General features: G+C 55.9%; 2 protein-coding genes across 6 annotated transcripts in view; one reads left to right on the forward strand and one right to left on the reverse strand.

Moving 5' to 3' along the window:
• Positions 1 to 1,058: 1,058 nt before the first annotated feature.
• On the reverse strand, positions 1,059 to 8,457 carry DLK2 (delta like non-canonical Notch ligand 2). Its single transcript, XM_032183797.1, has 7 exons — positions 8,371 to 8,457; positions 5,395 to 5,473; positions 5,209 to 5,310; positions 4,545 to 4,608; positions 3,996 to 4,126; positions 3,272 to 3,416; positions 1,059 to 2,997 (listed from the first exon to the last, which is right to left on the reverse strand). Exons 1-7 carry the CDS (start codon positions 8,455 to 8,457, stop codon positions 2,220 to 2,222), a joined length of 1,386 nt encoding a protein of 461 aa, XP_032039688.1. The 3' UTR covers positions 1,059 to 2,219.
• A 6,920-nt stretch (positions 8,458 to 15,377) lies between these two features.
• Positions 15,378 to 22,313, forward strand: part of TJAP1 (tight junction associated protein 1) — a 33,781-nt gene continuing 26,845 nt past the window's right edge. For 2 of the 5 annotated variants that reach the window (XM_032185851.1, XM_032185857.1), the window contains exons 1-3: positions 15,378 to 15,430; positions 16,103 to 16,174; positions 16,475 to 16,564. The gene's annotated coding sequence lies outside the window, so the exon portion shown is untranslated. The other 3 variants (XM_032185853.1, XM_032185852.1, XM_032185856.1) reach the window with 3 other exon arrangements.

A 22,313-nucleotide genomic window follows, 5' to 3' on the forward strand; every position in this document is an offset into this window, starting at 1 on the left:
GGACGGGAGCGTGGCACGGCGACGTGGCACCATCCTGCCTTTAGTAGGAGCGGGTGCTGAGGGCCGTGCAAGCCTGGCTGGTGGGGCGCTGTTCACCTCCAGGGCTTCCCTTTGAGATTTCAGAGGGCTTTTCTGTTCGCTGAAGAATCAGTGACTCCTAGGTTGAGACTGAGTCTCACACGTGTTTAAAATAAAGTGGAAACGTCCTTGTGAAGCTCTGTTGTTTGGGTCCCTGTCCCCTGTGCCCCCCAGACACAGAGTTCCTTGTGAGCTACAGGAGTGGTGCCCTCTTTCCCCAGAAAAAACCCTGCCTGCCCCCTGAGTGCTCCAAATACCCCACAAGGCTGCGCCCAGGAGCCTTGCGTCCCTTTCTCCAGCTTACAGAGGAGAAAACCTTCCCCAGAACATGATTACACCGAAGGCCCCTAGGGCTAGCTTATTCCAAACCATTTTTCCTAGGGGAACTCCCTGTGGCTCCTGCCCTGCTCCCAGCTGCACAAACACATGGCTTCTTTCAGTTTTAGGATCGATCTGCCCTTCCCATCAGCATTCTTGGACTCACTTTTGCATTTTCCCCTTCTCCAGAGCACTCTGAGGCAGCACGTAGCACATACACTCTTCTGCTGTGCCGTCCTGAGGCAGGATCCCTCTCCTTCCTCTCAGGCATCCCACAGGAGCCATCCCCACCCCCTGCGGCCCAGGTCCCCCCTTTGCTCAGTGCCCCTGATAACCTTGGCTTCCCGAGCCAAGCAGTCTCCGATTTTTGGAGGCATCGAGGTCAAAGAGACCCTGGGAAGGTCCCCGGAGCTCTCCCAGCAGCACAGTGCCAGGGCAGAGAAGCCAAGGGCTTCCAGGCAGCGAAAATGTTGTGGGGGCTTGGGCCAGAGCATGGGGCAGAACAAGCCCTGCCCCATGATCTGGGTTCGTGCTTCTGAAGGCAGTGATGGGGGTACTCAAAAGCAACCTGATCTGATCGGAAATGATGCCCAGAGGTTCCTTCAACCTAAATTACTTCATGATTCTCCAGTACACTGCTGCTGGGCTTGTATTTGTTTTATTTGATAAAGGTACATCATCCATCCATGTATTAAAAAAATAATCTTTCTGATGCAGCCCCAGTCCCTTCTCCCAGGTCTCCCTCCTGGCTGAGCGCTCACTCCTCTCTCCACTCTCTCTGCGCATCACCTTCAACTCCGCTCTGCAACCCTACAGGCCCAGTAGTAGGGTTTTTTTTTGTTCTGTTTTGCTTTGTTTGCAAGAAATCCACTGCTTAATGCCCCGTTCCCACGAAGAGGCACAGCAAATCCTGGCAGGGAGGCGCTGGCTGCTGCGCAGCGAACCAGAAAAGGCAGAGCAGGGCTGGGACACGGACGAAGTGCCCCGGCAATCTGCTGCCCCTCAGCTGTGCTTCAGCAGGGGCGGGGAAGGCAGCGCTCTGTCTGCTTCCTACAGTCATCCCCGGCTCGTCACAGGCCTGTTTTGTGTCAGGAAGCGCTGCAGTGGCTGGATCCAGGTTAGTGCTGGCAGGGGAAACGAGGGTCTGGCTCTTGTACTGCTCCTAACCCAGCCCCAGCACGTCCCCAGCCTCATCCATCGCCAGTTTCACCTGCGGGGGCACGTGAGAAGGACCAGCTCGGCCCCGAGGGGAGCAGGCTGTGCTCCTCCCCGTCAGCAAACAGCGAAGCAGAAGCGTGTGCTGGGCAAGCTTTGTGGTTTGCGTCCAGGCCAGCAAGGACGGCTCGGTACGTGGGGGGAGAAGACCCCACGGATCATCAGGAGGAAGGTTGGGAACGCGTTTGCAACGCCAAGGCTGACAGCAGGAGGAGGGGGCGTCCGTCACACGGCAGGAAAAGAGCAGGAGCAGACCCGAAATGATCCCCGGAGCCGCTTCCAGGAGTCCCAGGGAGGAGCTGCGAAGGGCCTGGCAGAAGACGTCTGTGGGACGGCCGCGTCTTCCTCCTCCGAGAGCTCACGTCGGGGCGCTGCCGGTGCCGCTCCCTCGCGGGGCTGGCCCCACGTGGCCCTGCCTCGATTCCCGTGGGTCGCGCCGGCCGGGCGGAGGTGGCTCGGACGCGTCGCGCCGTGCTCGGCGCCCTGGGGTTTCGTCGAGGCGCTCGCTGCCCCAGTTTGCACCAGAAGAGCTGCCCTGCCCGGGGGGGCAGTCCGAGGGGTCTGCCAGCACGACGACCTGCCGGGGCCTGGCTCAGGGTCCTCGCAGCTCACAGCTCCGTCGTCTTCCTGGGCTCGATCAGGACGGTGTTGAGCATGCCCACCTGGCACTCCTGGTCCTGGAGCTTCCTGGCAGCCTGCGAAGGGCTTTGGCACCAGTTCGACCTCTGCCGGCCCCGCTGCCAGTTCCTCAGGATGAGCAGGACGGTGACGAGGACCAGCAGCGCCGTCAGCACCCCGAACACCAGCACCGTCACCAGCTGGGCTTCGCTCAGCCCGGAGTCCCTCTGGGTCACCACCTCCTTCACGGAGATTTTCAGCAACCCTCCCCCCGGCGCTTTCTCGCTCTGGTTGGCCACGCGCCGCCCCGTGACCGCGGTCCTGCCGGGCTCGGGCTGCGTCACCCCGGGCGGCTGGCTGGTGGTGCTCCGCATCACCCCGCCGCCCTCCTGGTTCGCGGGCTGGAAGGGGGGAGCCCAGGTGGGCTCGGGGACGGAGACCTCGCAGGTTTTGCCGGTGAAGCGGTCGGGACACAAGCAGTCGTAGTCGTTGACGCGGTCGTAGCACTTGGCCCCGTTCTTGCAGGGCTGGCTGGCGCAGTCGTTGATGTTGATGGTGCAGAAGCGCCCCTCGAAGCCCAGCTGGCACTGGCAGGAGAAGCGGTTGACGCCGTCGTGGCAGGTGGCACCGTTGGCGCAGGGGCGCATCAGGCAGTCGTCCACGTCGTGCTCGCAGAGAGCCCCCACGAAGCCGGCGAGGCAGCGGCAGGTGAAGTTGCTGGCAAAGCCGTTCTCGTCTTGACACTGCCCCCCGTTCTTGCACGGAGACCTGTGTGGGGACAGCAAGGACAGGTCACGGCTCAGCAGCAGAGCTCTTCCCCCTGCCCTCAGGAGGGGAACGGCGCTGACGGAGCCAGCACGGTGCTGGCCGTTCCCCGAGAGAGGACGAGGGACGGGAGGCTGCTCGGACCACAGCGCGCCAAGCTAACGATGGGTTTGGCTGAACTCCATTAGCACGTGGAAATCCACGGGTAAGGAGCCAAGCCGGGCTGCTGCTCGGCAGTGTGTGACCGTGATCTTGTGCCCCGGCTGCTGTGTCTCACCCTGCCTTCTCGCACGGCCCTGCCTTCATCTCGCAGTCCTTCCCGTGGAAGCCCTCAGGACACAGGCAGGAGTAGTCCCCGTCTCGGTCATAGATGCACTGAGCCCCGTTCTGGCACGGGGACTGGTGCTCGCAGATGTGTATGTCTGAGGGGAAAGGAAAAAGTGGAATGAGTGAGAAATGGGGTCAGGGTGGCCGAGCTCAGTTCCCACACCACCAGACCCAGCGGGATGGGGACTGGCCGCAGTTTCTCCCTCCTCCCTTCCAGCAGGCACCGGCAGCAACAGAAGTGCAGCCTTACAAACTGTGCCATGTGTCAGCCAGGGGGTGAGCACAGACCCACGGCAGTGGCACGGAGGCCGTGGGGCCGGATGATGGGACTCCTCCGCAGCAGGAAGCCCCGGGGGAAGCTGGAGGTGCTGCCCAAACCCAGCCGTGGCGTGGGAAAGGCAGCGAGTTCATCCGCTACGTTTCCGGAGGCTGGCCCACGTCACACAGCTCTCACCGCGCCGACAGGGACAGCCAGGGGACACGGGGACATCCCATCTCATGCCCAGCCCATGGTCGGGGTGGCTGTGAGCTGTGCCAGCCCTCCTGTCCATGCAGGGCGTGCTGGGCTTCAACCACAGCCCTTCAGCCAAGGCGCAGCACAGGGGATGGGCTCAGGTAAACCCTCTGTCCCCTGCGGTGTCCCCTCCCGGTGTCACATCCAGCCCGGGACTCACCTTTGTCGCAGAACTTGCCGGCCCAGCCGCTGTGACAGATGCACTGCCAGGGCTGGTGGCAGGTCCCGTGGAGGCACCCCGGCATGCGCACGCACTCCTCGCAGTGCTCGCCCTCCCAGCCCGGATCACACCTGGGGGACGGGGCAAGAAATGGGACGAGAGGTCCCCAGGAACCTCCCGTCCCGCTGCATCCCTGTGTGTTGTAATTTCCATCATTTTTCATCTAAACGCAGCCGTAATCCAGCTGCAAGACACGGGCTTATGGGGGCAGCGTGATGGGAAAACCAAGCCCTGCAGGACACAGCGAGCCCTCCGGCCCCAGGTGGGCGCTGAGGTGGCCGTGGCTGGTGGCAAAGCAAAGCCGTGGTGCCTCAGCAGCTTTCCCTCGCCCTACCAACTCCAAGGGGAGCGAGGTAAGAAAAAGAGGGCATCTCTGTGGAAGCAGAGCTGAGAGGAGGTGGTACCAGACGCTAAAAAAGCCAGCCTGAGGCTGCTTGTCCCCCACTGGGAGCACCGGGGAGCAGCCGGGCTGGGGGCCCAGGGACGTACCTGCACTTCCCATCCTGGTCGCAGCAGCCGTGGGCCAGGTTGCAGCGCTCGCTGCAGTCATCACCTGCAAGGCAGGGGGCGGGGGGCAGAGGTTAAGTTCTGCTCGTGCGGGTATCCAGTTCTGATGATTTATTTATTTAAAGGCCGCCGTCAAGGAGCTGTAACTGAGCCGTGGCCTCGCCGTGCTCGGCACTGGCCTGCTCCCTCCTGCTGGTGTCCACTTCCATCCCCACCTTCCCCTCTGCCCCGTCACCTGCTCAGAGGTTCCTGCAGGAGCCCAGGCCGAGGAGATGGCCACTCTCCCCTGACCGAGCCTCTCCTCACACGAGGAAAAACCTCTCAAACCAAGCCAGCAGCGTCCAGCCTGCAGCCACCACCGCCCTCCTGGCAGATGGCTTTGGGAACTCAGCACTTATCCGGAGCTGGGGGAGGGCAGGCTAATCTTCAGGAGGGGATTTTGCCTCACGGCATCCAGGATGAAGCCACTCGGGTTCGGGATCTTCGCTCTGCCCCTTGCCCTGCCTCTCCAAGGAGCAGGGGGACCTCGCCACCAGCCTGCTCAGCCACTGCCACCCCCGTTTGCGTGGTGAACTGAGGAGACTTCAGCCATGCTAAGGACGGGTTTGGGAAGACGGATAGAAGGGAGACGGGCCCAGAGACTCACCTTGGGCGAGCTGGTGATGCGCCAAGAGGATCCAAAGCAAGGACATGAGCTGGAGACAGAAGCTCCTGAGCATGGTCAGCGTGGCCCCACCGAGATGAACACCTACAGAGGTCAGAAGAGCAAGCTCAGGGAAGCCCCCCGGCTCGCACCGCAGCCTCGCTTCACGCATCCCTTCCTCTCCACTACCTGGGAGTTTTGAGCTGAAACATCCAGCTTTGCATGGACTTGTCACCGCACTCCTCTCTGTCCTTCCAGGCTCCTTCCTCTACGGCAACGCTGGAGCACTGAGAACCAAAAAGCCTTTTAACACGCGTGTGTGGGAGAGCAGGAGGCAAACGCCCAGCGCTGAGGCTGCTACACCGCCCCTCTCCAGGGAGCAAAGCCTCTTGCACCCCCGCGCAGCTGCGGGGACCTTCACCTTCCCTCTCTGGATCAGGGGGACGTGGGCATCTTGTTAATCAAGGTCCCTGCTCTGCACCCATCCTCCTGTGTGCAGTCAAAGGGATAGATGGGCCAAGTGTTTCTACGGAGCCTGGGCTGCTTTGCAAAGGTTTGCTGCCTGCTTGCTGGGCTGCAGCGAGAAAAACCCGATAAGCCGACGGCTAAGAGGCGAAGCTCCTTCTGCCTCAATTAGACGCAAGGGGCCAGGGTAAATCTAGCCAAATAGCACCGGGGGAAACGTCCCCGGGGCTGCGGAGGCGAGCACGCAGCCTGGCTGGGCGCAGTCCTTTCCCTCGGCCGTCCTGCAGAGAGCCCCCCGAGCCCGGCGCTCCCGCACCCGTTTATTTCCCGGCCGCCTCCTGCCCTCGAAGTCGCGTGAAAAGACTTTCCAAAAATGCTTCGCTCCCTCCCAGCCTGCTGGGGTTGTTCAGGGCAGGAAATTCGAAGGGTGATATCATAAGGATATTACTATAATGAGATGGGAGGGGTCTGAGCACCCCGCCAGGAGCGCGGCGCGGGCAGGGAGCAGGCTCCATCCAGCTGCGTGGGTGCGATGGGCAGGGGCCACGCCGCTCTCAGCCATACCCCGAAGCCAGGGGAGGTTGTGTCGGGTCGATTGCTACACCAGAGACTGCTCAGATTCGGAGAGATGTCCCCCCACTGCCACCACCACCACCACACGCGTACACATCCATGGCAGGAAGAGGTGTCGGGGTCCCCGCTAGCGGCTTGACCCACCTGGACCACACCAAATAGCCCGCTGAACCCAAAGCAGCGATGCTGCTCCAAGCCTCTTGCATGCACACAAGCCACCACCCACAAAGGAGGCGGCATTTCCCGGGGGGCTGCGGGATTTAATCCTCACTGCCCCAGCCAAATGCGGGCAGGGATCACCGCATCCCCCCCGGCTCCGCGCTCTCCCCTTGCCCCAGCGCTGCCGGCCCCAAAATGCCGGGCAGCGGCCAGCAGCTGCTGCGTTTCGGGGGAGGCTGAAGGAACGCCTCGGAAACTTAGGAAATAATTTAGGGCCGATGGCCGAGCAGCCGGGAGCTCAACCACAGGGCATCGCCGAGCCCCCTTCCCATGGGGCGATGCTGGGGGCACCCTGGGGGGCGTGCAGGAGCCCCATAGGGGTGCGAGCGGGCTCGGCCTCGGGGCGCAGGGATGCTCCCCCTTCCTCCCTTATGGCCGGGGACCCCCTCCCCGGGGCTGCTCACCTCGGCTCCCGGCGGCGGCTATCGCGGGGCGAGGCGGCGGCGGCGGCGGGGGGCGGCCATGCCCGGCTCGGCGGCGGCGGCGGCGGCAGCGGCGGCGGCGGGGCTGGGGAGGCGCGGGGCTGCGGAGGGAGGGAGGGAGGGAGGGAGGGAGAGAGGGAGCTGCCGCGTGTGCCCCTCCGCTCCGCTCCCCTCCGCTCCGCCCGCCGCCGCCGCCGCCGTGCGCCCCGGCCGCCTGCCAGCGGCTGCGTGTGCCTGCACATCCCTCCCGCCCCGGGACGGCCCCCGCCTCCCGCAGCCACACACCGCAGGCGGCCCCCCCCCCATATCCAGCCCAGCCAGACCGGGAGCTGCTCACCCCTGCCCTGCTGCCGCTGTTGTCGCCGCCGCCGCCGCCGCCGGGGGGGGGGGCACACGCGGGATGCCCGCCACGCACACCCCACGCACCCCACACGCGCCCCACGCACGCCCCACGCACCCCGCACACCTCACACAAACCCCACACGCACCCCGCACACGCCCCACGCACACCTCACGCACCCCACGCACCCCGCACAAACCCCACACACAGCCCACGCAACCTCCACGCACCTCACACAAATCCCACACAAACCTCACGCACCCCACACAAACCTCACACATGCCCCACGCAAACTCCACGCACCTCACACAAACCCCACACAAACCCCACACACGCCCCTCACAAACCCCACGCACCCCACGCACACTCCACACACCTCACATACACCCCCCCAACACCCCACATCCACTCCACGCATCCCACACACCTCACACACACCCCACTCGCTCCCCACGCACACCTCACACACCCCACACACCTCATGCAAACCCCACACACCTCACACACACCCCACACAAACCCCACACACGCCCCACATACACCCCACACAAACCCCATGCACCTCACACAAACCCCACGCACCTCACACACACCCCACATAAACCCCACAAACACCCCCACATATCCCACACACATCCCATGCACCCCACACACCCCACATACACCCCACACAACCCACGCAACCCACACACCTCACACAAATCCCACACGCACACAACGCACACCTCACACACCTCACACAAACCCCACACACACCCCACACACACCACACACAAACCCCACAAACGCCCCACACACACCCCACACACTCCCCACATACCCCACGTACCCCCCACATGCAGCACAGGCCAGGCCTCAATGCTGAGCTCCTCAGAGGGAGCCAATGGCCCAAGAGGAGCAAAACTGTCCCCCAGAAGCTGTCCCCAGAAGATGTCCCCCAGAAGATGTCCCCCAGGCCTTCAGGGGGCAGCTTGGGGCAGCCACCCCAACAAACGAGAGCCACCCCCAATGCTTCTCCTGCTGCCACTCGCAAGCTGTGGTCACCAATGCCCCGACGCTAAGACGAAGCCATGCAGAGGGCCACCAAACCTTGGGAAGGACAGCTGCCCGCGCTGCTCCTCACCCTGCATGGCCTTCCCGCATTACTCTGCCATATTCAAAGGTCCTGGCTGTCCCGAACCAGATTCCAGCCAGCCCTTTGCCACCCCACTCCAGCTCCCCACAGTTTGCCATGTCCACCGAGATGGAAAAATCACCTGTCAGCGCTGGCTGGAAGCCCTCGCCTTTCCTCCAGCGTTTGCAACCTGTGCCTTGGAGGCAGCTGGACATCAGGGGCGAGGATGCTGGGCTCGGGGTCACCCTCTCCTCCGTATGCCCACCCGCCACACGCCACCAACCCCGGGGGCTCGGGGTTAAACCAAATGTTCTCCCCCATCCCACCCCCCTGGCTTTTCCCATCCCACCCCGGCCCACAACAAACATCAGCAGCTCGCTGGCCCCGCAGCCCTGAGTGAAACCCAACCCCGGCCATTGTTCCCCCTTCCTCAAGGTCTATATTTGACTCTGCGGCAGCACGGGGGCTGCGGGGATGTCTCTGTGTGTGTGTGTGCGCGCTCACCGCGCGCGCCTGCCCCGATATTTGTCCGCAGCCCCATTCCCCAGATGCCCGGGATTGCTTAGAAATAGCTTCCATGGGCAGTAGGTGTTTGCGCCTGCAGCGGGGATGCGGAGGGGGCGGGCGACAGAGGGGGGTGAAGGTCGAGGGTGGAGAAGCTCCTGGCTCATCCCTGGCAATTTTTGGCCATTTCAGTGATCTATCATCTGGGGAACGATGCAGAAGAGGCCTACCCGTGGTCTTGGTGAAGCCATCCTGTCCCACCCTGCCCAGGTTCTCTCTTTTTGGCTCCAAAAGCCCTTCAGACCTTCCTAGGTCTCCTAGGTCTCTCCATCAGGAACGGCACCGGGAAGGGAAGTATCCGATTCCCTCGGCCCTGGTGGCTTTGCAAGGGGTGCCTCGGCCCCTGGGAACTGCCCCGGGATTCACCCTCCTCTGTTTCAGCGCTGCAGTGAGGGTAACCACCCCGGGACGTATTTTGTGTTTCCCCAAAGCCTCCAGGAATGTCGCCCAAGCCCAGTGTCACATTCCCCGTGACCCTGAAGTCCCTGGGAACACTGCTGAGGCTCAGCGTGTCTTTTTTTTTTTTTCATTCGCATCCTTGGCGGCCTGCTGAGACAGTAGACTCTCCAAAATGACAGGGCATTTCTAGAGACAATGAAAATAAAGAGTAATGAGCCCCGAAGAGCTAGAAACCCTCTAGGCTGTGGGCAGGGAGCAGCTTTCCATCAGGGCAGCTCCTTCAGCAATTTTGCAGAGAGTGCACCTTCCCCTGAGCCAGGAGGACCCGGCCCTGGGAGAAGAAGGACACCGGGGACACGAGGAGGCACCCAAAGGACATTTCCCATCACCACAGCCAAGGGGCTTGGACTTTGGCTGCTCCAGTGGTGCGATGAGATGCTCCAGTGAGGCAATTCCCAGCACTCAGAGCCAAGCCTCAGCCTCCCCCCGAGCCTCTCGCTGCTTCTTCTCAGCCCTGAGCCACCTGCGGGGAGTCCTTCACCTTCAGGGCTGCTCCCCGAGAGGGATCTGTGTCCTGCACGGGTGCAGTTTAAGGCAAGCTACGGTCTGGCTGTCTCCAGCAAGCCAGATCCTCCACATCCAGGACAGCGTGTGCCGATTGTCGTGGACCTGAGCTCAGGACCCGCCGGCCTCCAAACCTGCTGGCAGGGGTGGAAAAGTAAGCTCAAGTCAAATGTTATCGTGAGATATGGATTTCTTAGGTACAGCCTGTGTATTTCCATCCGAGACAGGACAGAGCCACCAGGAAAGAGAAAAAAATCAACATAAAAAGATTTGGCTAATTAACTTCAAACAGACTCGAAGGGGAGGGGAAGGAGATAGGTGTACGCGGAGGGTGGCTGGAGAAAAGCCCTCACCACTCACCAAACTGAGTCATCCCCCTTCAAAAAAAAACCCCATGGCTTTGTTGTGCAGGATCTTGTTTTGCCCTGTGCTTTTTGGCTTCCCTCTGTGTGTGTGTGTGTGACAGTCACTCGCACGAGAGTGCCCAGCCCTCGGGACTTGTGCCCCTTCTCCCACTCCACCTCCTGCTGCCAGGGGAGGTCGGAGAGGACCGGGGTAGGGAGGAGAGGCTGGCAGAGGACATCTGCCAGGCCTTCTCCTGGCTGGCACGCACCACGAGGTGCCTTGAAGCCCACCTCCAGCCGTGCCCGTCTCCCATCCTCTTTCCAGCTGGCAGCTCCAGCAGTAAAACCTCCCTCATCTCACCGGGAGCAGGCACGCGAACGTTTAATGGGAGCCTCTTGAAGCAAACGCTTTGAGCTTCCTCAGCGCTCGTCTCGGAGCTTGCTCCTGGGTATTTACAGAGCTTGGCGCATCTCCGTCTCTGCAGCGAAACCTGGCAGGAGGGGCTGGAGCAGGGAATTTCAAGGTCATTTCACGAAGCTCCGGGCCCGTGCTTAAAAAGCCTTGAACCCGGGGTGCAAGGGAGGGGAGTCCATAATTGCCAGCCCCAGGGGATGTGGACGATGGTTGGAGGGGGAGGCTAATTGCAGACTGACTGTCTCCTTGGCCTTCAACGTCTCTCTCTCGTGGAGCAGGGAAGCGGTGTGCTCAGCCAAGCACCAAGTGTGTCCTAGGGAAAGGTAATTCCTCCCCGGCCTGCCTGGACCCGTCCCCATAAACAAGGAGAGCTGCGCGGGGAAGGCAGCGCCGCACGCTTCACAAAAAGAGGGCTCTTGGAGCTGGAGAAGCGAGCCAGGCGTGCAGAAAGCCTCCTTGAGAGGCAGCACGCAGCCACGTGCCTCCTCCCGAAACAGCCCACCAGTCCCCGACCTGCCCTCAGAGGCCAGCGAGGGCTGCAGGATCGCCTCCTTTCCCCTGGCTCATGCACCCCACTTTGTGCCCCCCTGGCACCCTGTCACGTCCATGTCCTTCATCCTTCGTGTGCGGGCGAGGGATCTGCCCCACGCCCCGGCTCTGGGCCGCAGCCCTCTGCCACCTCCGCGCAGGCTCGCCTGAGACATCCCCCCCTTTTCCCCTCCGCATACTTGTAACCCTGTTCATTTCAAACGCTTTATTAGCATGACGAGCTCAACAAGTTTTGACAGAGGGGAACGGATTCAGAGCCCCTAGAGTCTCTGTCTGAGGCTGACACCAGCCTCTCCTTCCAGAGAGGGTTTTGCCATGCACTCGAGCAGCCCTCGGGCACGGGCACCATTTCTCCCCCCTCATTCTCCAGGCAGAATCCCTGGCAGGGAAGGATGGCTGCTCTTCAAGCCTCCACTGCAGGGTACACCCATGCTGGCACTGGCAGCCCTTGGGGCGAAGGCTTTGCAAACAGCGTTGGTGGGGCGAGGCGAGGCCGCTGCGGGAGGTGGGCGAGGAGGGGAGGAGAAGATGCAGAGAGCTCACCCCGGGGAGCAATGGCAACTGTGCCATGGGTCGCGGCTGGGAAGCAGCTCTTTTCTGTCAGAATCACCCCCACAAGGTCGCAGCCCTGTAACTGGTCCCTTGCAGAGCCACCAAGCCCCCTAGGGTATGAGGTGGAGGCACCTGGTCACTGGGGAGAGCGGAGAGCAGAGGGGCGAGGGGGCTGCCACAGCCCAGCCACTGAGGCCAGAAGGAGCCCCAGGGCAAGAGGCAGAATGAGCAACCACCACGCTTTTTAATGGCTGGTTAGAACTGGCCAGTAGGGGTCACTGAGATCTATTTATTTTATTTTTTATTTTCGTGCAGATGTACTTCAAACCACACAAAATATGGCGGCAATGGTAAGGAAGGGTTGATGAGCGGGATATCTGCCATGTGAACAGGTCAGGAAAAGGTGCCACAATGTGCATGTGAAGTACCAGCACGTGCTGTGCGTCCCTCTCTGCTCAAACACCATGAGGGCACTGTGCAGGAGCCACCATCCTGTGCTGGGGCTCTGCTGTCATTGCTCTCTGCCTCTGCCTTCATCCTCCATCCTGTACGCTCAGAGATGACTTGAGAGAAATTGAAGAGATTCAGGCCTCGGGGGCAGAATATTGTGTCTGCTTGTCTTTCCGTACAGTGCCTGGCACAATTACATCCCAACCAACATGGATGCCTCGAGGCAGTCCCATGAGAAAAACTTAATTTTTGCTTGGGTTTGGTCAGCACAGTTCTGTTCTTCAGCCATTGCTGCTGGGGATCCTGACAGCAAAGTGTTTGCCCACGAAAAAACTCCAGGTGTTTTTGGAGAGTGGCACACACACTACAATTGAGCCCCAGCCCCTGCTGTTATGCAGCAGGATGGATTGAGTTATGCACCTGGGTACTGTCAGCAGCTGGTTTTCTGGTGGGCTGTCTTGCTTTGGTAGGTGCATGCTCCAGACATGCTGGCAGGGTGTGTTTGGCTGTCCAAATCTGCCTCCAGAGACACGTTGGGCTGTCCCAGGCTGCCTGCATTTAATGTTCTTATTGTTCCTGAGGTGCTGCTAAGTTTGGGTGCTGGGCTCCTCTTGTACTGGCACATCCCACTGCAAGCTGTGCTCCCTTATGTCTTGGTTTTCTTTCTTTGTTTTGTTTTGTTTTGTTTTGGTGGGCTCAGCCTGTCCATGAAACCTCTTCTGCCTCTGAGGGCTTCCCAGCTGAGGGCTCGTGGGGAATCCTCTGCACAGCCTCCTCAGGTGGCTGGAGTCACAGAGGAGGAGATGAGCGTGTCCTGAGAGTCCCTTCTTGACTGCAGCATCCAAGAAGGAAATGGGACTTCATGCGTCTCTCAGGCAGATATCACCAAAGGCTGGTCCAGCACCCTTGTCCTCCCAGCTTGACCTAGGTCAGTGGGGAACTTGAGAGGACCAAGCCTGCACTGCCTTCTTCTGGTGGGGAAACATTATTTCTGGTGTCTAACTTCTTCAGCCAAGCCTGTAGGCACATCAGAGGCATTTGTCCCTCCACGGGGTGGCACCTGCCCGCAAGGGGTTCCTTTTATACAGTTACAGGCGTCTATATAAAGTGCTGCCAGTTGGAAAGTATTTTGAAGAGATTCCTCTCTGCTCTTCATTAAGGGTCATAAATTCAGCTGGTATTTGAGAGAATCTAAATGTACTTCCAGGATTGTTTGCTGAGAGCTTTAGCATCCGCCAGAGGCCCCTTAAAATAAAGGGATTATTGGGAGTCAAGTGTTAGATTACCTGGTGCTTGTTAATTGAACTTCAGAGGCTTTAGCGAGCAACTGGCTCTAGCAGGGAGCAGCACTTTGGCATTCATGGTGTTATATAAATGAATATAATGTAACACAACGTCATGCTTCCGCATCATGTCACATCTCTGGGCTCAGGGCAGTGGTAAGTCCAGCTCACAGCCATTCCGGATACAGGAAAAGGCAGGGTGGATGTGTGTGAAGAGAGAGAGAGGGAGAGAGGAATTGGCAATCGAGGACTTATGGATGTGAGGAAGGGTTTTTTTAGTGCCTAGAGCAGGTGACTGCACAGTTTCTGTCTCCCTTTGGCTGTGTGACCTTGGGATCTGATTTTGAGAAGAGCTGAGTTTAACAGAAGCATTAAATGCTGAGACCACCTTCCCATGGGGCTTATTTCACCTAAACTCATAAATGCTTGAAGATCCTCTTCACAGGTCCTCTGTGATTCTCTGATCCTACTCTGAGAGCTCACCAAAAGAAACCAAAGGACTCTAATCATTGCTGCCATCAGAGCGCACCCACGGAAACCTGAACAGACCACAACTGTGAATGCTCCAAGGCAGCAAGGCCCATTGGAAACGAGAAACCTCATCAGCTATGAAAATTTCATCAGCTGGCGCGGTGGAAGCAAGAATCTGGAAGTGGAGAGCAGATGGGCAGCCTGGATTCTTGGAGCCATTGTCCTTCTGCTTGTTATCTGACTCCGGCACAGGGAGGATTCGGAGAATTTATGGGGGCACAAGTATTGAAGGCTTTCTTGAAATATCCCTGGCTGACGTGTGGCATGGTGCAGACGGCACTTGCTGGGTGCAGAGCAGACGTTTTTGCACAATATTCCCAAGGTCATGGAAGCAGGGTCCTGCCAAGCACCTGCCTGTTATTGTGTAGGAGAAGAGAATGCTTGGGTCCAGTTTGCAGCACCGTGAGCCTTTTACTACCTGGATGCGCACATGAAAGCCTTGGAAACGTTATACATTTGGGAATATCATCCAAATGCTGCCAGGACTTCTCTCAGCTATGCAAATTTCCTCTGGGCTTGGCTCAATGAACTACCATGTGGTTATCAACTGTTAGTGAAAGAAAGAGCAACAGGGAAGGGAGCAGAGGGTGAGCTGACTTCCCTGTGATGTGCCCCAAAGCGTCAGGGTGTTTCTCAGCGACTGAGGCACACAACAAGCAGAGGAAGCTGCAATTCTGGATGTTGGCTCCCAGTAAATTGCCCTGGCTGGCAAAGACCTAAAGAGGGCAATTCATCTGTAGTTATTGCGAGCCCATCCTGGGGTCCTGAGCGCCCCCACACTCTTAACTCCATTGAAACCTGTAATATTTTTTCCTGTAGTCCTCCCGTTTCTTCTCCCCACATATCCCAAGAGTTGGGCTGCCCCTTCTCAAGCCCTGCTGTGAGGTGCAGTGACTGCATCACCTTAAAGGCAACCTGCAAGGCACTCTAGGGCTGCTGTGGAAAGCAATGTGGCAAGTCAGGCAAAGAGCAGGGGCTGGATCCTTCCTCAGCAAGAGTCATGCCATGAAGGGGAGCTGAAGGAATAGCTGTGTAACCACCCCATGTCCCTAAATACCCATGAAGGCGCCTCAGCCCTGACAACTTTCGGTGTGAAGGCACACGGCTTGTGGGACCACTTGGGTGCCACATCCCTTGGCGTTATTTCCCGAGCTGGCTCGCCTCATCTGCGAGATTTACGGGCACAGCTGGAACGGGGAGCCCCACATGTAACAGTTTGTCAGGGTGCCGATGCCTCCACCGCAGAAAAAAGCCGCCTACACCCCCCTAACCCCACAGCGCCCATCCCTCCCTCCTCCCCCCGCTCCCGCCCCGCCGCCATTTCAGGGTCGGGGCCCCTCCCCCCCCCCCTCCCTCCGCGGAGATGACGCGGCCGCGGCGCGGCGTGGGGATTCCGCCGGCTTACCCGGCCTGCCCCGCGCCAAGATGGCGGCCTGAAGCCGTGAGCCGGGGGGAGGGGGGGGGACCGGGGCTGAAGCGGGGGCAAAGCTCGGGGCAGGGCCGGGCCGGGGCACGGGGGCGGCTGGGGAGGGGGCTGAGAGGGCGTGGAAGGAGCAGGAGGAGCCTGGGGGGAGGTTTTGGGGGTGTAGGAGGTAAGGGGAGGGCAGGGGGGTGGCGGTGTGGGGGGCTTCCCGCATCGCCCGGCTCGGTGTGGGGGACAGACGGGGCGAGGAGGGGGGGGGAGGTTCACCCGGGGCAGCCCCTGGAAATGTTAAAAAAAATAAAAATAAAAATAAAAGCTGAGCGAAAGGGAGCGAGGTGCGTCCGGATCTGAGTTCAACGCCCTCAGCACGGGGTGGAGGAAGGGGCAGAGTGCTGGTGGTTGGGGGCTTGGGGGTGAGGTTTGGAGGTTGAAGGTGAAGTTTGGGGTTTGGAGATGGAGTTTGGGGGCTGGAGGTGAGGTTGGGGGCTGGCGGTGCAGTTTGGGGCTTGGGGATGCAGTTTGGGGTGCAGGACATGGCATTGGTAAGCATCATTTGGGGTTTGAAGCTGGGAGCCCCCAGGATCTGAGGTACGCCAGGCGGAGGTTGTCCACCGGAAAGAATCGTCCGCCAGGTGGGAACGGTCGGGTGCCAGAGGAAGGTTTTCAGACGTGTTGGTCTGTGTCTTACAGATTCAGAGAAACAGCTGGGATAAAGGGCCCACGTGAGAGGAGGCAATGCGTCGCTGAAGCATCAGACAGCAGGTAAGACAGCCAGGAGTGAGCTGAGGCCAAGTCAGGCTGTGCTTTCATCCCTCTGCTTGAATTTTTTCGACACTATGGAACCGCATACTCGACAACCAGGCCCTCTCTAAGGTGCTCTCTCCATTCAGCCGACACAAGCCTAACATGCTGCAAAGGTCAGGGATGCAAATGAAATGGGAGTAACCCTGAAGGCTCCAGTAAGAGTCCCTTGGAGGAAAACTTCAATTAAAGGTTTAGATTAGTGCTCTTTACGTGAGATCTAAAGAAGCTGATGTAGCTGTATTCTCTGCATAATTATAGGAGGCCTGAGCCAGAGTCACGGTGATATCCTGATCGCTCTTCTGAAGATCTTGCTGCGGTGAAGATCAATTGCTGCGGTGTCAGAGTTAGGTAATTCTAGTGATCCTCTGTTCTGTTGGGTTATTTCTTTAACCACGTTTTGTTTTGTACCCATATTTAACCAATCCGATGACGGCACGGGTGTGCTGCTGGCAGGTAACAGCTTGGTCCTTTACATTTTCCATCCCTTTTACTTATCAAATCACTTTAATACAACTCCTTCATCTTTTCTCCGCTTTTAGTGGATCACTGCAGAAAATGTGTGTCCCGACAGTGCTTTGCGTCCAGTGCTTTTCAGCTTCTAGATGTTACATCAACACTTAAGCTAGCAGGTCCTATCTGCGGTAATCAGAAGCTCTGCTTCTCACCAGGCACCCAGTGCTCTTGAAGTTGTGGGAATGCATTTCAGAAGGGCCGGCGGGGTTCAAAAGTGTAACCTATGACTATCTTCATCTTTAATATTAACAGGACATTGGGTCAGGAGGGGATGTGTTGCAAGCAAAGACCTGTTGACTCTTCAAAACAGCTTTTTGAACCAAAGATGACCTTACATTCTTTTTCAGTGTTTCAAGTAGTTTGTTGGCTGCTGATAAGTCACTTGCTTTGCAGCTTTCAAATCCTGTATTCTTATCTTCCCCAACCACTCTAAGTACAACCATGTGGCATGGTATTTTGGGAGAGCACGAAGTAAACTATACCTTCGAAAGAGGAGTAGTCCTTTGCGAGTCTGCCCCTTTTTGTTCCAGAGCAGGAGATGTAAAGGTGGGCAGGATGATGGATGTCAGTGCTGGTGTGAACAGTACCAGAGCTGGCTTGGAGAAGGGATTTGTGGAGGATGATGTGGTGCAGAAAGTGCTTTTAAAAAGGTAAAGCATGCCTAACTGTTTCAACAGTAGCAAAATAAGCAAGATTCAGTAAGAGGTGACTGTATTTTTTGGCAGTTGTTTGACATATACCTGATGTTTGTGAGTCCTGGAAGGTTATGATTTTTCCAAAGATGAGCTCCCTACCCTGCTGAAACATCTTCTACGTTTTATGAAGGATCTACTGAAAACTGGACCCTGAAAATTCCACTTGTCGCCACATCTACAGCCTAGTCCCAATAAATAATTCTGGAGGTTAGGTCATAACAAATAACCATCTTGCGTCCTTGTTAGCAAGAGCCAAATTTTACAGCGCAGTGTGACAAGAATAATGGTGTACTTTGTCTGCTTTTCTTGTTGCTGGGAGAAATGCTACGTGGAGGAGTCTCAAATGAGCCTGCACGTGATACTGATTGAGGGCAGGATTCCTCCACTAAGAAACGAAGATTGTAGTTGATATGTTTTCTACTCCTCTCTCCTCTTTTGACCATTGTTGTCAGGAACAGGCATTTGCATAATGAATGGAGCAAACTTCCTTGGCTGTTGGACTTGGTTGATCCTTTGTGAGTAATTTAAGGTCCTGAAGCTCTCCTAGCGTGAAAGCTTTGTTTGGGAAGATGTCCCCTTTGTGAGTGACACCTTGTGTGGTTGTGCCAGGTGTGTATTTCAAGTAACTAGCAACTGGAAAAATATGGTTCTAATACCCGTTTTACATAGGAGTGCAAAGGAACTGTGTGCATAATCTATGCAAATAGGGCTAATGCCTTAGGCAAGAAACTGTCTATCACGTTTCTCTGCCAGTTCCCCTACCTGAGGGCTTTTTCCGAACTCTAGACTGGCTGGGTCTGGAACAGAGGTAGGAAGAATGTTGCTTTTTAAAACTGAAGTACCTTTACAGCAGGTTGGAGGGGAATGATGGCCAGAATGTTAAACTGTGAGGTTTAACAGAGATGCCAGAGATGGTGTGAATGTGTTCAGATCATTCCTGTTCCTCACTCTTCATTTTTTCGGTTGCAAAATTCCCACCCCATCTTACCTTTTAAGATAACCTAGTGTGCAGAGCTGACTTCAAAATGAAGTAGACTCCTGCATGTTCCACTGGCCTGCAAGTGCTGTAGCACGATGAAATTGCTGGGGAGTCTAAGTCAGGCCACATCTTTAAGGCAAGTAGCCCCTCTGAGACCCCTTTTTTCCCTTCCCAGGAGCTGTTTCCTGTTTCCACGGCTTGTAATGCTTTATCTGGCCGAATCTTTACGACTTTAATTAATCTTTTGTCTTTTGTGCCCCCTAGTTTTGTTCCGGACTAGGCAATTATTCCCTTTGTTGCCCGGATGTTTATGGTCTCATTGCTAACACGCTCAGGCGGAGAGCAGCAAGCGGCTCGCAGGCTGTCTCCTAGTCAGAGTGCCAAGAGCCACCCTCTCTGCTGTCCTCGTGGGAGCAGTGCTTAGGAAGGAGACAGCGTGGAAGGCCGTGCAGGAGGGAGAGCAGCACTGCAGCAGCTGGAATGCAGGATAAGCATCACTTGGGTGGGCTCGGTTTCCTCCGCTTTTCAGCGGCGCTGGCTGCCAAGTTTGAGGAAGACTGCTGCGCAGAGGTGAAGGAACTGGAATGTGCTCTTCAGTTGAGGTGAATGCAATTCGGTAAAACTGATAGGCATCAAACTGAGTAATGATTTTAAAGTATTTTCACATGATGTCTAATCTGTGGAAATTCGCTACCACATAATAGCGCTGAGGCTAAGCGCCGAGCGGGATTCAGGAGAGATCAAGCATTTATACAAGTGGAAATGTTCAGACTTGCTCTCGCTAAAGAACTTGTTTCAGAAGGCATATTTTTCAGACATAACCCAATCTCCAACAGGCAAAGGTTAGGGAAAGGGACAAATCGTTCCGTAATTGTCCACTCAGGCTTCTTGCTTTATCTTCTAAACCACTGAGTACTGGCTTGTGTCAGAGGCAAGGTATTGAATCCCACTTGCTTACTATTTTATTTGCCTAATGACCTTTCCTTTTGTGACACATCTAGAAAAAGGGACCCCAGCTGCTCTGGTTCGGGCTGGTAGTTGAGGATTTTAAGCTGGTGGAGAGTGGGCTGCTTGGAAAGGTCATGCAGTCTGTAGGTGAGGACTGTCTTATTTGTGAATGCGAAGGCAGGTAAGTGCTGTCTCTTTACTCCAGGTGTGAGACGAAGCAATTTGTGCTCCCCACCTTCGCTTCTAAGCGGGAAGAGTGCGTGTGGAGTTTGGCCTTTCCACGTTACAGTCCCGTAGTGGACTTTAGCCCTTAAGGTGGCTGGCAGGAGGCTTTAAGGCTATTCAGGTGAGATCCAGTATGTTGTAGTGCAAGCCTCAATTTCGGGAAAACACAGCCTGTGTCCTGCAGTCTTGTCCAGTCCATGTTGAGGATCAAGAGGATCACACAGGCACGCATTCGATTTGCTGATAAAGGTCAGTGGCAGTTGTATGGAGATACATGTAAGAGGGTGTTTGTAATCTCTGCCTAAATGCAAGGGGAACTCCTGGAGATAATTGCAGACCGGGAGGATTTTCAGAGCTAGGAGCAGGTCTTTCAAACGCAGAGATCTGTGTGTGGGTACCCTCCTTATGGGCTGGTCTGGAACAGCGTGTGCTCCAGGGCACAACGTAACCCTCCTGTGGCAGGTGTAAGTGCTGTGAGTGAAGGGTTACTGGCTCTCACAAAGGTTGTGTGGTACTGAGAGAATAACGATTAAAAAGTGAAATGGTTCAGGGTCGGGAAGTAAGGTTTTAAGGTTTTTTTTCTGCACAGGTTGGGCTGGTTTTTAGGTGCAGAGGTTCGTTCTGACCTGCTGCTAGTGGCAAGAGAGAACTGGCTCACGTTTCTGATTTCTAGGGGTCAGCAAATTCAGAACTGAGAGTCCACAGTGACTCTTGGGTCTTGGGTTGAGTTCTGTATTTGTATTTTGTCTGTGCAATAAAGCTGCTTTTGGCAGTGTACAAATCCTAACTGTGGATTTCCGTTCTCCTGCGCTTAAAGTCTCAGTTACCCAGCTGCGTTCAGGTAACGCTCATGTGAATGGTTCTGAAATCAAGCGACAGATGAGGTAGTTTCTCTAACTATTGGGGAATTATACTTAGGCTCATAAAAAGCCTTAGGCGAGTTTTTACTTCATAGCATTTGTTTCAAAAGAATACAAGCTATTTTCCCAAGACAATAATTAGATAATTACTGTGGCAGTGAGATTTTCGACCATTATTTTAGTGTGTGCTACACAAGGTAACTGTTCAGACCCAGGAATGTCTCGCTGCAGAAGCTCTGTGCAGTTCCCAAAGACACCTTGCTTCATTGTCTCCTAAATCAGATTTCATCCTGCAGCTTTGCTGTTCATTAGCGAGGGCTCTGCTGCTGCTTGATGGGGAAGTTAAAAATATTCTGGGGAGGTGATTTGAAATCTGGTTAATCTCAGATGAGTGAAAAGTGATTGCAGTTGATTCTACTATTCTGATTTTCATTGTTGTGTTTTTTTTTTTGATATATCTTATTTATTGCTTTTTCCTTATTTATTTAAGGGTTCTTCCCCCTTCCGTTTGACTGTCAAATGGGGGAAAGGTAATGGAAAATGGCAGGATAGTTGTTTAAATTAGAGTTGCTTTAAGTAACCTTCCTTAGAATGGACTTCAAGTTCACTTCCTACCTTTGTTTTTCTGAGTAGAAAGCATCTCATGCGCTGAAGTGTGCAAACTATTTGAACTTCTAGAACTGAGTTTCTAGGCATTGCTTGCGCTATGGTTAAGCAAATACTGGGAAGTGAAAATTTTGAGAGGGATTTTCACAGCTAACTGCATTTTGCTAGCAAATACAGTGTGTTACTAGATGTCTGCGTAGGGCTCAATCCTCTTTCTTCTAGGGCTAGCAGGGAGTGTAATTTTGGGAACACTTCTCATGCCAGGTTGGATTGACTCCTGGAAGCAAGTCAGCCAGGCCAGACAGCATAATTTCTGTAGAACCTACTTGTGAGTGTATCTGTTTTTCCCTCCTGTAATGATGCCTCTGTAATAGGGTCCTAGGTGAGTCTGAAATGGCTGTAAGAGGGCGCAGCGTCGTCAAGGCTCTGGCTGGATGGAGAGAACTGTGCTGCTCTGCAGCTCCGGAGATGATTTACTGCCCGACTGACAACTTGCAATATAAACATTAGTCCAAGCATGATCTTGTCCCAAAACCCCGCCTACGCAGGGAGCCAGGAGTCTTCCTGCCACGCGCCATAAATCGTTTACGGTTTGCTCATTCCCGTGCATCTGAAAAACAGCTGCGTAGTGGGGATTAGCAGTTTGCAGAAGGCCCGTGCGGGGCTAAATTAGGGGCTCTTGCCCTGCTGGTGAATACCCGTAATGGAATAGCAGGAGTGCTTCTCTGCAGTGGAAGGCAATTTACTCGGGGAATGGGGGTGGGTGCGGGGAATCTGTGAGGGTACAGCAGCCGAGGGAGAGCATCGGATGGCAGAGCTCCCCTTGGAGCTCAAATGCCTGCCCGGCGTGGTGGGGGGTGGAAAAATTAATTGTAAGATGTGTTTTGTTAAAACGTTACTCATATATTTCTATTTAGTATGTGTGCATACGTATAAAAATATAAATGTAACATACGTCATATCTACAGAATGCAAGCAGACTCCTTTTGTCTCTTAGGAGCTGAAGGGCTTTATAGGGTTTGTTTATTTATTTAATTCATGTGTGTGTGTGTGAAGAGTGGTTTCCCCTTTGTTAGGCTGTGGTGGCAGAATTTGATGATAGGAGGGCATCTGGGGCTTCACAGCTAACCTGAAGCCTTCAGGAAAAGTTTTACGATGCCGCCTGGATTTATTACACCTTTGCCATTTCAGCTCCCGAAGACAAACTATTTTTGTGCTGTCTGCGATAATTTAAATTCCCTCCAGGAGCTTCCAATGACTAACTTGTGCTT

Source organism: Aythya fuligula, chromosome 3 (genome assembly GCF_009819795.1).
Source record: "Aythya fuligula isolate bAytFul2 chromosome 3, bAytFul2.pri, whole genome shotgun sequence".
NCBI classification, from domain to species: Eukaryota; Metazoa; Chordata; class Aves; order Anseriformes; family Anatidae; genus Aythya; species Aythya fuligula.